This window comes from Nipponia nippon, unplaced genomic scaffold (assembly GCF_047370975.1).
Source record: "Nipponia nippon isolate SJK-2023a ecotype South Korea unplaced genomic scaffold, ASM4737097v1 scaffold_6, whole genome shotgun sequence".
In the NCBI taxonomy this organism is placed as follows: domain Eukaryota; kingdom Metazoa; phylum Chordata; class Aves; order Pelecaniformes; family Threskiornithidae; genus Nipponia; species Nipponia nippon.
This window is the reverse complement of record NW_028262380.1, coordinates 9485590-9500352: the sequence shown is the minus strand read 5'-3', so window position 1 is coordinate 9500352 and position 14763 is coordinate 9485590. Positions and strand designations below refer to the sequence as shown.

Here is a 14763-nt window from a genome sequence, read left to right as displayed (position 1 = left end):
GAGTTTTTGAGTTCAAAGGCAAGGGAACACACCGAAGGAACTGAGCCACATCTTCAGAAAGAACATATAAGCTAACTACAAACAGATTGCCAGCATAACCATTGTTATATTTGCCTGAGCGTATGTATGAATATCTACTATATTTTACATACATTTAAAAAATTATGGCTAATACAAAGGACTATTAGATTATGTAGGAAGATACTAACATGACTTATGCTTAAAGTATAATGGCATTATCACTATCTTGTTTAAATTGCTGATCTACATTCTGTTCTTTCTCCTTTCCTGTCTAGACTGAGATTGGATGTAGGCATACCTTGTCAAGCCCAGAGCATTATGGATTCTACAGTAACAACTAGTTTTTGTCAATTAAAGTACAGAAGTTTCTTTAAGTACAGAAATGAGAAAAGGCAATTAACAACAATAACAGTTAAAAGAGACTAACCTCATCTCTGTGCTTCTGACAAAAGACCAAAAACTGAGATACTGCATCGCCTTTTCTGCTTCGCGGAGTAGATGCTGGAGTTTTCTTTCTATTGAGAGGGGAGCCTATCCCTCTTTTGGATTCTGCCTGTTCAGATGACTTTTGAGGAGTAGTATTCTTAGTCCCCGACTGACTGCTTTCTTGCATATCATCAGTGGCAGACAATTTTGATGTCCTTCTCCTCCTCTTGTTAGGAATGCCAGACTCCTTCATCGATTTCAGATTTTGAGTGGTTTCTTCGTTTGAGTAAGATGACTCATCTAGCTCCTCTAATGGTTCCACAGCAATGCCAACTTCCTTTGCCACTCGAGGATTAAGATGAGGTCTGTCCCTAACATAGATGAAGGTGTACTTGGCCTTCCGTTCTTCCACTGTCATGCCTACTGCTTCACTTGCTTGCTTAACACCCATCTCCCACTGTGGCCGCAGCTTCCCTGAAACAGGCTTTAACATCTGGAAAATAAGACAACAGTGTGAGAAATTTCCCCACTTTTGATTACAAAACGCCAACATTAACACAAAACAATTCCAAGAGACTAAGTGTAATGTATAATTATAATTCAGACATTGAAATGGAATTGCATTTAATAGTACTGATACCACGCATGAATCGATGACAAAGCAGAAGAGTACTCATTTTTAATAAGTAACAAACAGCGGTACGTCATCTCATTCTTTGCATCTGTAAGTGAAATATAGGACTACAAGCCTCTGTAAAAAAAGCTGTCTTTAAAGCTTTCTAGAATATCTATTTGTATCTGTACATACCTGTAACAGTAAAATAGAAAGCTGCAAATCTTGCCTGACTTGGTAGCCTCTTACCTTTATTTTCTCGGCTTTAGTGAGGGCTTGTTTTGCACTTTCCTGGCATAATTGTTCAAACTGGTCTTTTTCTTTGAAGGGCACAAGGCTCTTCTCAAATATCCAGGCTCGCTCTGGGGCATCTCCAAAAAACTGAACATGATATTGACGAAAACTCTTTTTCTGTCCTGAAAATTAAAAATGAATGTATTTAGGATACCACTTAGGTTGTTCTCCGCACTTTCAGACGTGAAGTCTTTTGTAAGCTGCTACAGTTACCATGACAGAAGCACAGTACAACTCGTTAACCTTTCAAAAACACACTTAACTGGCTTTAAAGTCTCTGAGCTATAATCTATGAAGTTTGACACAAAAGCTCAATAGTTTAATTCCAAACAAGAATATGCTTTGCTAAATTAACTTAAGGTTACAATCATCTGTCAGTGCTTTCCACGTATATTAACTTACACGTATGCCTGGGTGTTTCTGAAAATGCTACATTTGAAAAAGTTTCCAAAGCTTGGATAGCCTGTGCACTCAGTCTCACCTCTGATTCGCCTAAACTTTCTCTTTTAATATTCTTGAACAGAAACACATACTTCAGCTAGTTTTTTAACACTTGCAATCATAACTTCATCTTAACCAAGCTTTTAAGGAATCAAAGCAAGAAATGAAAAGGATTTGGGTTGTGAAAGGGAGAGAAGGAAGATAAGAGAACAATTCTGAAACCTAGACAAGAAACATTCATTCTTCTGAGATTGTAAAGAGGAATACTGCCTCACTGTAGTAAAATACAGGCATACAACCTTCCCCTTCTAAAGATCTTCGCTATTCTACAGTGAAGGGGGAAGACACCACCTTAAAAATTCACCAAGGAGTTCACAGTTAACAATGAACTTCTAAAAGGCAGAGAGGTAAGAGAATGAGACTTAAGACATCCTCTAGCATCTCCCTCATTAAAACTCACAGAGTTGTTGTCTAAGTGTTCAAATTAGGGTCCCATTTAAAAATAGAAAGGGTTGTAACTGTGACAACCTACACTTTTGTGTTTGTAAATTCAATCCTGCTAGGAAAAAAAAAAAACATTACAACTCCCCCCTCCCCCTCCAGTATCTATGGTTCTTCAAGGTGTCACCACATTAGTTTGTCTAACATGTAGTCTGGGAGGAAGATGTCTAACCAGTAAGAACAAGTAACAGTCACAGTTCAAACTAGGTTATTCATACACTGCATGTCTTCAACCTTAATCAGCAAATACATCTGGTTGATTGCTTCATGCACTATTATTACTGGGGTTTCTAGACCTAGAAAGAACTTTCTTTTCGTAATTACTCATCCAATAGTTATTTTTAAAGGGGCTTGATCGTGTCTCAAGATGTGGCATCTGGAACAGTAATATGAAATCAACCTAATTAATGGTATGTGCGTAAGTTTTATTAACCATTACATATATATGTATATTTATTAACTATTAGATATATATGTATGTATGTAAAACATACATGAGAGCTATGAGAACAATAATGACTCATTTGAGATCAGATATGAGAATCTAGAGGAATGGCATAGGAAAAGGTCTTGGGACTGTATACATCACACATCCAATCCAGTAGTCTAATACACGTTCCAGTAATGCAGTCAGGAGCAATTCCCTCACATAGTAATTATTTTGTCCTCCTCAAGAAAATGTTGCTTAACTAGGGACTACTTAGCTCCGATGACTTAATCTGTCTATGATTAAATAAAGGATAATTTTTGTATTTTACCAGGATGTCCTAGCTGCAGACAGATGGCACAGACTACATTTACAACCACCTGTAAAGATCTGCCTCTGAGCAGCCATCAGCCCAGTTCCAAGCAGACACAGACACTCTATTCCTTTTACAATATAACGCTGGACAGCTGTAACTGCCTAATTAAGGAGTTGAAATAATAGCGCCTACCACTAGAATCACTGAACCTATTTGTGACTCTTCAGATATCTTCTGTGGGCTGAATTCGTATCAATGCTCCTGGATAAAATCATGGAATTCATTAAGGGTTGTTATATACAAAGACATAATTTTTGGCTCACAGAATCCTGGAACCACTAGTTATTGAAGGTTTGGGAGAGTGTTAGGGGGACCCACCACTATTACTTGCCTTTTTCTGTACCCTAGCACCTGTGGTTGACCACAGTCAGAGACAGGATATTGAATGAGATGGAGCTGTAGTCTGACTCAGTATGGGCCTTCTTATGTGAAAGTGTACATCCCGAAAGTCGAAAGTTACAAACTTTTCTCAAGCCTAATCAGCTGGAATGATGAAATCAAGTATTAGCATGCAGAAATTCAGATTGTTTATAAACACTGTTGATCCTAATCCTAGAAATGAGAAATACAGAGACCTAGCTGAGTAATTCTACAACTCCCAGGTAAAAGAACTCTTCTGTTTGGAATAGGAGACTTTTGACAGTGCCTCCATAGTAAATGGTAGGTGGAAAATAATGTAAGACTGGAAATACATCCTGATGGAAATATGCACATCAGTGCGCATTTATCAGTTATGATGGCTGCCCAGACCTAGTCAAACCTTCTGAAGGAAAAGGCAGGCCCCAAGCCAACTCCAGAGCAAATATCAGAAATGACCATCATCCATATTACTTCAAAGGGATGGAAGTTAACATCTCAAAGTATGTGGGCCCTTCTTTCTGTTCGTACTCCACAGGTTGCATTCAGACATATGACATTGTTTTTCACTACATCTATTGCTATAGTTTCTCATAAAAAGCTACCACAGAGGTTCTTGATAATGAAGCATAAAGCTTGCTCCTTTCAAGGAGCAGAATTTTCAAGCTCCTAATTCAGTTAGGAACAAATAAACAGCTTTATTTCTCTCAAAATCCAATTCTTTATCTCATAATAGACCTAATAATCGGAAGACTACAATCACAGGGACTGCCTGATCGAAACTCTGAAAGACTGCTACAAGAAAAATTTGTCTGAGGCGTCTATAATAACCATTCTAGCTATTGTATGAATGCTTGAAAGGGTTCTCAAGAAGCCATTTAGTATACTACCAACGTTGAGTCTAGCTATAATCCTAGAGATCCTCATTCAATTTGTCCTTAAAAACCTCCTATGAATGAGATCACACCATTTCTCCAGGCAATCCACCCCAATGCTTCGCTATCTTTATCCCTTCCAATTTCTTCTGAATATGTAGCTGAAATATTCACTGCTACTAAGCTTTCTTCTTCCCAGGACAAGAAAAGTTTATGCTTTTTCTTCTTTGCATGTAACTTAAGTTATTTAAGTAAGGCCAGTTACTGGGTTCTCCTTTAGCTCCTCCTTGTCAGATTAAAGAGCCCCAGTTCCTTCAGTCTACCCATGCAGGCAGACTCCGAGATTTCTGTTCATGCTGTCCTCAGAACCTTCTGTTTGGTCCATGTTTCTTGAAGTGAGATGGCCCAAACAGGATGAAATGAACAAAGTACTCCTGCTGAGGCCATTTGCTGGGAAAGCAAAGGATCTACTTCATGCTTTTTATAAGCAGCACTATTAATTTATGTCAGCGTGACTTTGGTCTTTCTGCAGAGAAAACTACAAAGTGTTATTATGACTCTCAGATTCCTTTCTGCAAAAATGCAGCTCTCCACTCATTTCTCAGCTTGGTCACCTACCACTGTAAAAATCCAACAGTTACTCCTACTGAATTGCATTTTTTTTCAGATCACACCTCCAAAGTATCAAGATTATTCTGATTTCCAATCCTACATGTTTACAGTCCCTCCATGTTGGAAATTTGTAATTCCAATGCAAATTTTAGATGTATATTCTAGTCCATTTTCCAAGTTCTCAATGCAACCCTTGAAAACTCCATAAAAACAAAAGCACAAAACCACTCCTTTTCCAGACTTGGAAATACATAGTTCAGAGTTACTGAAATCTCTAGTGACAAGTAAATGCCCTACTCTGTTCATAATAACAGAAGCCAATACTTTCACTTGATGTAATAAAATACATGAAAGTATTTAGAAGCATAAATATCAAAACAAAGTTATGTATGTGCTCCTACTTTGGTAGTAGGAGGTACTACTTTTTTTGGTACTTTGGCTGGGGTGCTCTATGCCTTCTCTGCCTCAGTTTGGTTTGCTTGTTTTTTTTTTCATCTGTAACATCTGCCCCCAAGCCTTCAGGTCCCTTAGGCTAGTGATAACGGCTGCAAGACTGAGGCACTACCCACAGCATATTAAGAAAAAGTCAGGGAGCACTTAATCAAATTGGACATCTATGAGATTACGGGACCAGATGGGATGCCTCAGAAGGAGCTGAAGGTGTTGGCCAGTGTGATTGCAAGGGCGATCTCTATAATTTCTGAAAGGTCACAACCATCAGGGGAGATACCCAATGACTGGAAAAAGGCAAACATTGCAAACATTGCACCTATCTTCAAGAAAAACAAGAACAATCTGGGGAACTACAAGCTAGGCTGACTAGCTTGCTCTCTGCCTACAAGATTATGGGGCTAATGTGCTTGGGCACATGAAAGACAAGAAGCGATCTGGGAATAACCAGCACAGACTCACCAAGGGCCAATTGTGCCTAATCAACCTGAATCACACAGTGCTAATGCAAAAGGCAATGGACACAGGTTGAAAAAAAGGAAATTTCAACTAGATAAAGGGAAAAGTCTTCTTGCCGTAATGGCTGCCAGTCACTGGAACAAGTTGCCCAGAAAGGCTGTAAAGTCTCCATCCTTGAAGACATTAAATATTTGACTGGACAATGCCCTGAACAACCTGCTCTAACTTGGAGACCATATGACTTGTAGAGGTCTTTTCCAACCTGTATTACTTTTTCATTCTACAACCAGCACAGATAAGCCTCAAAAGTTTCAGGTACCAGAACAGAGAACAAAGCTGCAAATGAGATTAAGAAATCGTACAGATTCCTACTTAAAAACTTCATTAACACTTGGTAGTCCCTGCATTTAGAATCAGCTAATGTAGTCTGTAGATAACAGCATTGATTCTATGAATCACAAAAAATTGAGCTGCTTGAATTATGGATTGCTTTTAGTAAAGCAGAATCATCAGGGGTATTTAATTCCCATTAGCTTTCAATAAAATTTTTAGCCCATATAACTCTCCAAGTATCTCCATAAAAACAATGGAAAGTACTATCAGATAGTTTTTTTTTTAATAAGACTCCACACAGTTTCATACATCACAATTTTGATATCTTTTGGAGAATGTTCAGAGTTTAAAAGACACAGTGGAAAAAAAGCTCCGTCTGCTACATGCTCAAGAATAGTGTTTACATGATTTTAACATTCCTCTTGACAACAAGGAGCTGATTCAGTTACTGATACAACTGAAAAGATAAAATGAAAAACAGAATTTTCCCAAAATAATGGCTATGCAAACCTGAAGAAATCTGGATGTTTGTAGCATCACGGACATACCTTTTAGTTTAGTGTAGGAATGGAGAACAGGATCAGCAGAAACCATACACGGCCACCATGGAAAACCAGACACTTTTGACCACACTAGATCTCCTATATTATACTTCAACAGATGGACTTTGTCTTCTTTGATGGTACTTTGAGTTGGATCTCTCTTAGCAGGAGCCTTAAAAGATAAAAAAAGAAGAAAAAAAAACAACCTATCACCATATTTCTTCAGATATGCACTAGGATTACTAATTAGAACACAAAAATAAACAATCTATCATTCATATTCTATTTAAACATTCTCATCATATGTAAAAACACACAGTGGTAATAGAAGGAGGGAAATAAATAGCTCACCAGAATAAAAAACTATCATGTTTGCTGACAAAGAATAATATTTCATGTGTAATAAAAACTTTTAAGTCATAATTTTTGTTGTCTCACAGCAAAAAAATTCCAAGTTCCATTTATGTTTTTGGTTTTAGTTAGAAATATTGGCAAGTAAGTTGTGGTTTGCCTTTATCTTTTTGAATAACTGCTGAGAGACTATCAGGAAGGCTTACTTTAATTTCAAACACATTAACTGAGCGCTGGATGTAGATGTGGAAGAGCCAACCTCCATCTGTACTGAATATTATTAATCAAGTTAAGCGCTACACACACGAATGTGTTCTTAGATTTAAAAAAAATAAAAAAATCCCAAACTAGACTAGACTGAAATACTGTCTTTATGTCTGAATAGAAACTACATAAATAACCAGTTAAGAAACCCCAGATTCTGCATCTTTCAGCTGTCTTTTTACATACTGAGAATTTGTGACATGAACCCTTCCCCACACCCTTTTGCAAGATTTTTTTTCTGTTCCAGCTCTAGCAGTAAAAGTTTGTGAGTGCTCAGCTGGTGCTCTAAAGCGATTTTAGCTACTGGAAAACAATTACAGAACTATTTCCACTTCAAGGGATAGATTTAACTACAAGGGAGTTTTGTTTTCCCCTATGACAGACACACATTTTTACTGCATCATAACAAAGTTCAGCAACTAAAACCATTTCATGAAGTTAGTTACATTTTTGTCTTTTTGGCTTCATCTGTTCTATTTCATATAAATAACGAACGCCTTTATCTAGGTGAGCACTAACTCTGGATGTAAGAAAGCACAGAATGTGTCTCATTACAGATGTCTGTAAAAAAAAAAAATCACATATTTTTAATTTGCTTTTTCATTTTTCTAGTACTAAATTTATATGCAACATGTTATATTGTTCATCTTGTGTAGAACCAGCTCAATATACAGAAGGTGGACTGGAGCTTCAGGTTTTCAGTGGATTTAATGTTAGAGCTGGAGCAAAATTCTGTTTTTATTACTTAAAAGTGGCAAGAAGAAAGAAAGAACACTGTTAAACCAGAAATCTAAAATGCAAAACAAGTATTTGGAGCATTATGTTGAATCAGAGTAGATCAGGTTACCTTGTACAGATTTTTAAATCCAGAGAATACTACCATAACTAATTACACATTATTTTACAAACACAAACAACAAAAATCTTTGATGTGCTGCAACAGCATAGAGATTTTTTTGCAACCCAAACATAGAGGTACATCCAATCAAAAAACCTAAAGCTTAATGTACTCAGACACTCCTTTCCTCAAAGCTTTCAAAGCTATGCCTGGTAAACACACACGATGCTATGTCATCTGATTGTTAGGGACAGTTACTCATCCAGTGATTCAGCTTTTCTGATGAATTCAGTCTTGGTTCATGTGCCTCCAGCGAGAGCCATGTCTCAAGGTTTTTGGCTCTCTAAGGATTCTGTAAGACTGTCAGAAAACCCCTCCCACTGAGCTTGCCTCAAGTCCAGCAGTCTCAATGGACCTCAAAGATTCCAAGCAGATGTGAAAAATCAAATGCTCCTTCTAGCAGTTAAACATGACATGAAAAGTTATGCTTAAAAGCTAAAAATTAAAAAATATATATGCCGAGAACGGATCCGGAAAAACGTTATCCTAACGCACACAAACTGACTTCAGCACTTAAACTAAGTAGGTGGGATAAAAATATTTTTCAATGAGTTAACTTTTCAGAAATGTAAAAGTTACTCAGGATTCTGAATCTCATTTTTAATTTATGAGTCCCTGTATTTTTCAGAAAGTGCAACTAAGCTGCAAAGATTTATGACTACAATCTGAGAGGGAGCTGGCTGGAATAATGAAAAGGCTCTAGCAGTGCTTCTTATTGCAGCATAATCTAAAAGGAGTGGCAGCACAGGGGTGAGTATCGCATTTCAATGTATCTACAAGCACTTCACAGCTTTTAAATATGCCCAGAATTCTTTTACTATACCGGATCAGGATAAAAAACTTGAAAATGACAGGCTCTGATAAAACCTGCAAGGTTTATCTATACAATGCTTGCTGTATTTATGGGGTTTTTTTATTGATAAAATGCACATACTTTAAAAGAATGGCAAAATACAGCACAGAATCCTATATACATAATTTTCTTAAGAGCTCTCACGTGAGGTTATTTAAAAACCTATCGAAAATATCACCATGAACTTGCTCACTTCCATCTTACTTTCCCACATCATTCCACTTTAGTTTGACTTTCTCATTCTGGAAATGACCCTGATCTATTTAATAGGTATCTCAACAGTAAACAGTGAGGTGAAATTCCTGGCATGTACTTCCGAGACAAGCAGCTGTACGACATCAACAGTCTCTTTAAAACTTCCTCTCAAAAACATTTTTGCAAACCGCCAGCATAGCATTAAATGCTTAAGTATTTAAATTGTTTAAAAACATCAGAAAATGCTAGATACTGGAAGGCAGCCATATGCATAGATTTTGCTTTAGTATCCAGGTTGGGTTTTTTTAATTATTTATGGCATCTATGTTCTCATACGATGAGAGCTGGAGCTTCTTTATGAGACACTTGTACTCTCTGCAGTTTTTAAGAATAGGAAATCACCATTCAAGTTACAAAGTGGTATAAAAAAAAAGTAATTTGGCTTGCAGGCTTTTTTCCTCCAGAAGAAAACAGGAATTGTTGTTTAAGTAAATTTTGATTCCTAACGATATGTAGTCAGACAGAACAGGGCATCTGACTGTGAACCGGTGGAAGATGGAGAAGCAGGACTGGAAGCGCACTTTTGGTGGTCTGTGTGAACGCACCAGAAGACAGGGAATACCTCCTCCTGCAACAGCTGATCAGTTCTTTCTGTGATGATACCTAGGCAAGCAAATTAAGATGGCAGACTCCTGGTGTAGAGCACAACTGTAAAGCAAGGGAAGGTTACACAAAATCAAACTATTTTAAAATACCTTCCCCTCAATTTTTGGCTCTTTGCATCTTTTTGATGACTTTTTATTTCTTGATATTGTCCTCATTGCTAACTAGTTCTCCTACCCATAAACGTCAACAAAGTAAAGCCTGTCGGGCTTTCTGTGCTGCAGAACAGTCGTTGCTTGCTGTCATTGCTAAATAAGTCTGGACTGCTATGCGTATGCCCCATCCCGTTATCTTTTACTGCAGTTTTGACAGAAGTAAACGCATACACATTTAGTCGCAGAATTTCCTCTCCCTCTCCTTCCTTAATTACAGGCAAGCTCTGCAGCCTCTGACATAACTAGCACCTCAGCCACCTTAGTCCTAAACTTTAAACCAGTTATGCTAAACAGAAGAAGGAAACAGCTTATGATGGTATCTCTTTTCTACTTTGGGAAGGAATTGCAGGGTTTTTTTTCCTCCTTTCAAACACTAGACTGCAGAGAAGTTACATAAATGGGCAATCAAAGCCTGGGTGAGCAGGTGATGACTCCCACATAGACCAGTCCTAACACTGACCAGACAGGCCATTTGACAGGCTCTGTACTGCTCACTACGGCAGACATCGAAATTCCTGGCTTTCTGGATTAGTATCCTAATGGAACACTTGCTCTGAAAGGCAGCTAGACGGATTTTAAGTTTATTTTGTCTAGGCAGGCATGGAGTGTGGAATGGAATAATTCTCTTATTGCAACTGAGTTTTTCTGTGAGCAATTATGCCTTGGAGAGTACCAACATCCTTAAAAACTCATCTGGGCCAACAGCTGAGACGGACCAAAGAAGAAAAGAAAATTTAATATGCCTTTCTTCTTCCCTTAACATTTCACAGATTTGCTTGTCATTTCTCTCAGCACTTTCCTAAGTGATGAGTGACAGGCAGATTGACAAGAATTTATGACGCTGCTGTCAGCATTCTACCAGCCCAAAGAAGTGGCTTGGCCATAGAAAACATTGGTATTTAATTAAATTTGCCTACACCTGATCAAAAGAAGCTGATCAGTTTCCATTTAGTTCTGGTCTGACTAATGAACATGATGAGACAAGAACACACCATGAGTAATTTCAAAGCTTAAAACTATCTTAAAATGACCAAAGAAAAATGCATTTAAGGGCACCATCTTTACTGCACTGAGAGCTTTGGGTTTGTCTGGAGACTCTGTTATGAAAACACCACAATGAGTGTTTAGTAAACAAAGGGAAAAGGTAGTTTTTTTAAAAAACACCTAGAAGGCTTACGAGGTGGTGTCAGACTGAGATAACTTTATCCCTTTTAAAGTGATCAGTGGTAGAGATACTACTAATATTATCTATTTTGTGTATATATGCACATGTGCAAGGAATGATAACCCCCCCAAATTATTGCAAATTACCTTAAGCATCAAAAAGCTACTATTTCACTATACAAACTTGGAAAGCTATAGAAATCATTAAAAAAAACCTTCATCTAACTGTAAATTGTCAAAAAGGGATTAGACGAGAACAATGTTGAGAATTGGTGAAGAATAATACACCACCAGAATTTAATATTGGACCAAAAAAGAGAACAGTTAAGACAAGCAAAGACAGCAAATGCTCTCCTCTTGTGTAACATAACCGGGAAGTATGTATTGAACAACTTGCAGATAGCTGGTATCTCCTTTTCTGTTTTCATTTTCAATTCAGTTCCACCTCGTATCAAACAACTTCCACTGGACCACACTGTAACAGAAGGCCATGCTACAAACACAGATTGCTGGAGGTCCGCTTGCACGGCAGAATAAAAACCAATCTACTAGCATTACAACGAAACTAAACCAAAATAATCAAGGTCCCTAAACAGAATACATGCAATTAAAGTGTACTTTGAATCAAAAGTTAGAACACACAAACTTAAGACAGTCAAATGTGTTTCTTCACTATGGAAAAGATAACATTGCTTGCTGACCAAAACCATGTATTTTTCTGGTCCTGCTATCTACTTGTGCCGTGTTTCATCCACTAATACTCCTATTTTCTATCATGGACTTATGTAATGAAAATAAAAGTAAAAATGTTTTGTCTTCTCTTGCCTCTCTATCAGGAAAGATAGTGAACTAAGGAAGCAGTTGTAGAACAAACTTCATTCCTTTCAGAGGTTCAGTAGAGGTGGTAGGTTTGTCTGGAGAAAAAGGGAGCAACAGAACAAAAATTATTTTTGTAATATTGTTCTGTCACTTGAATTCACCAATGATTGAGGACACTATAAACAAGCAAACAAACTATGTAATAGGACAATGGTTCCAAACATTTCTTCCTTGAAAAACCACCACCACGATTACGTTCTTAAGAAAGTTCTTGCTTCCTGAAATATTCAGGAATTTCATTTGACATAAGACAAATCACCATTCAGTCTTCAGGCAAAGGAATGGAGGGATGCAGCTACTTTCCCAATGAGTGATGTCCTGTCATTCAGGACAGAGAAACGGCTTCTTCTCACTCTGTGACTGAGGACAAAAATCTCATGAAGTCAAATCACTTCAAAACAAAAAATTACAACTACAGCTGATTAAAATCTGTGCAAAACCCTCAATATACACTATTGCTTCAAATGAAAAGGCTGACAACTTAAGTCTGTTAAGAAATGGCCAGTGCTCATTCTAATCATTCTGTCTATAAAAATACAGTATCCTCACAAACATAACTGCCTTAGTGTTTTCTTCTTTTTTTTATTTTTAAGATTTTAATTCACACGTTATAGTAAATCTGTTTATCCCAGAAGGACAAGTCCTTAGAGGACCTATGTTTATCCAAATAGCTCCCACCTTCTGGGATGTGGGGGAGTATATTTAGATAGTAAACCACAAGTAACTGAACGTATTAAGAATAAAAATAAGTTTTTCCACTTTGTCTTGTTATAGTCTTGTTTATTATCTAATGGAAGAATGCTGTGTAATTACATATTCAGCAAACCACTGCCTACAGAGAGAATGTTTCAGGCAGGAGACTAAAGAGTAAACCAGAGCCTCGCAAGAAGATTAAGAGAAAATGCTGAATTGTTACTACAAAATGGAAAAGGATGAGGAAACATGAAGAAAGAAGCAATGAGTTGGCAAAGTTTTGTGTTCCAACTTCAGTAAAACAGAAAGGGACACTTCAGTAGAGCATCCAAAGACTGCAGCCCTCAAGAGGCCACTGCATCAACCTCTGCACCATTAAATCTGCCACGTCCTCATAAAACACGCATTATATCGTGCAGTGAGGTAAAGACTGAGGGGGAAGAGGACATGAAAAGTCCAGAACAAAACAAAAACAATGAACAAACTATACTGGGGGCTGGTTTGTTAGTTTTTCAGATTTCTAATTGTTTTATACCAAGCCAGAGATTTAACTAAAACCTTACAAATTCAATTTCGAGAGCAATTACATTAAATGTATTTCTTCAAGTCATCTTTTCTTCTATTACTAACCACTTATTTCTTCTCTTCTGTTACTAAAAGGGGGTCAAATCTGGCAGTCTGAACAATCAAACTGCAGAAGACACTAGGTTTGACCCTTCCTGCCACAACCAGGATTTATTTATTTGTCTTCAATGTGCTTAGATGGTAAAGCATAAAGCAAGAGGACAAAAAATGCTGAAGAAAATCACACAGCTCTACTTGCAGATCCCCTGAAAACTTTTCTGTGCTGGCTGAGGCTCTTTGAAACCAAACGTAAGTTTTGTGACAATAGGTTTGTTTCCTCCATTTCTTTCCACAAACTCATCTAACGCAGTTTGTGGACAGCATGTTGAATATCACCATGCAGGACCCTCCCCTCCAAGAGGGAAAACAAGCAGAACACAATAAAAATCCATTTAAGTTTAGACAGGCATTCATAATGTAGATTATGGATTTTAAAACAAGAAAAAAGCTCCAATTTGTATTTCAAATCAACCACTAAACTCCTGGTTACATTTCAATTCTTTTTTCTGGCTTTGGTTCCCTCATTAGCAAGTCTCCAGTAGATCAGAAAGTTTTTAAAGATGCTTTTACATTTAAAAACAAATCTGTCTATCCAAATCAGCAATCTTCCTTTACACAAACACTATATGAGCAAGTACTTTAGAAATAAACTTAACATGGTATTTTAGTAACTAGGATACAACCCTTTTTTCAGAGTAAAGGGTTGAAGAGAAACAGATTCAATCATTCACAGATAGATCCAGTAAGATGCAAGTTCTGGAACAATTCCCAACCCTCGATCTTTCTTAAAAATGTGGAGAGCAGTTTCTTTCAGCTGCTTTACTGAACCTCTGCATTTACATTTAGATGACCTCTTAAATTTTAAGTTACTGGCTTATTATTGAAAGGTTCCATGTTTCAGAAATTTAAATTAGATAAGGCTTGATCAGAATGAATGAAACCTTCTTTTATACTGAATATTAGAAAAAGATTTCTGCCTATATCCAACTTCTCTAACCTTCACGCACCCTCAAAAGTTTAAACTTTTGATGCGGTATCTGGGTATATAAGACAGCGCGGATGAGAGATGCTACACAAGTCTGGAAAAGCGTAACTGTAAAGCCATGAGGCAGTCTGGCATGGAAAACACTTACTTCTGAATAATTTCCATATGAATTTCACACAGGATAACAGAATGAAAGCTAAATCATCTCAACACACCTACAGATTTTCAGAATGCCATATCCATATGTATTTTGTTATCTGCACGTACACTGGTTTCACATACTTTCAAGGTCAGAATCTCTATCAGGGCCTT

General features: G+C 37.3%; 1 protein-coding gene across 8 annotated transcripts in view; it reads right to left on the bottom strand.

The window, feature by feature from the left end:
• Positions 1 to 14763, bottom strand: part of NSD2 (nuclear receptor binding SET domain protein 2) — a 103946-nt gene that overhangs the window by 40817 nt on the left and 48366 nt on the right. For all 8 annotated transcript variants that reach the window (XM_087737883.1, XM_087737886.1, XM_087737882.1 and 5 more), the window contains exons 3-5: positions 6734 to 6899; positions 1310 to 1476; positions 449 to 940 (exon numbers count right to left, since the gene is read on the bottom strand). In XM_087737883.1, the coding sequence (XP_087594009.1) occupies positions 449 to 940; positions 1310 to 1476; positions 6734 to 6899 (825 nt within the window). The remainder of the gene's footprint in view (positions 1 to 448; positions 941 to 1309; positions 1477 to 6733; positions 6900 to 14763) is intronic.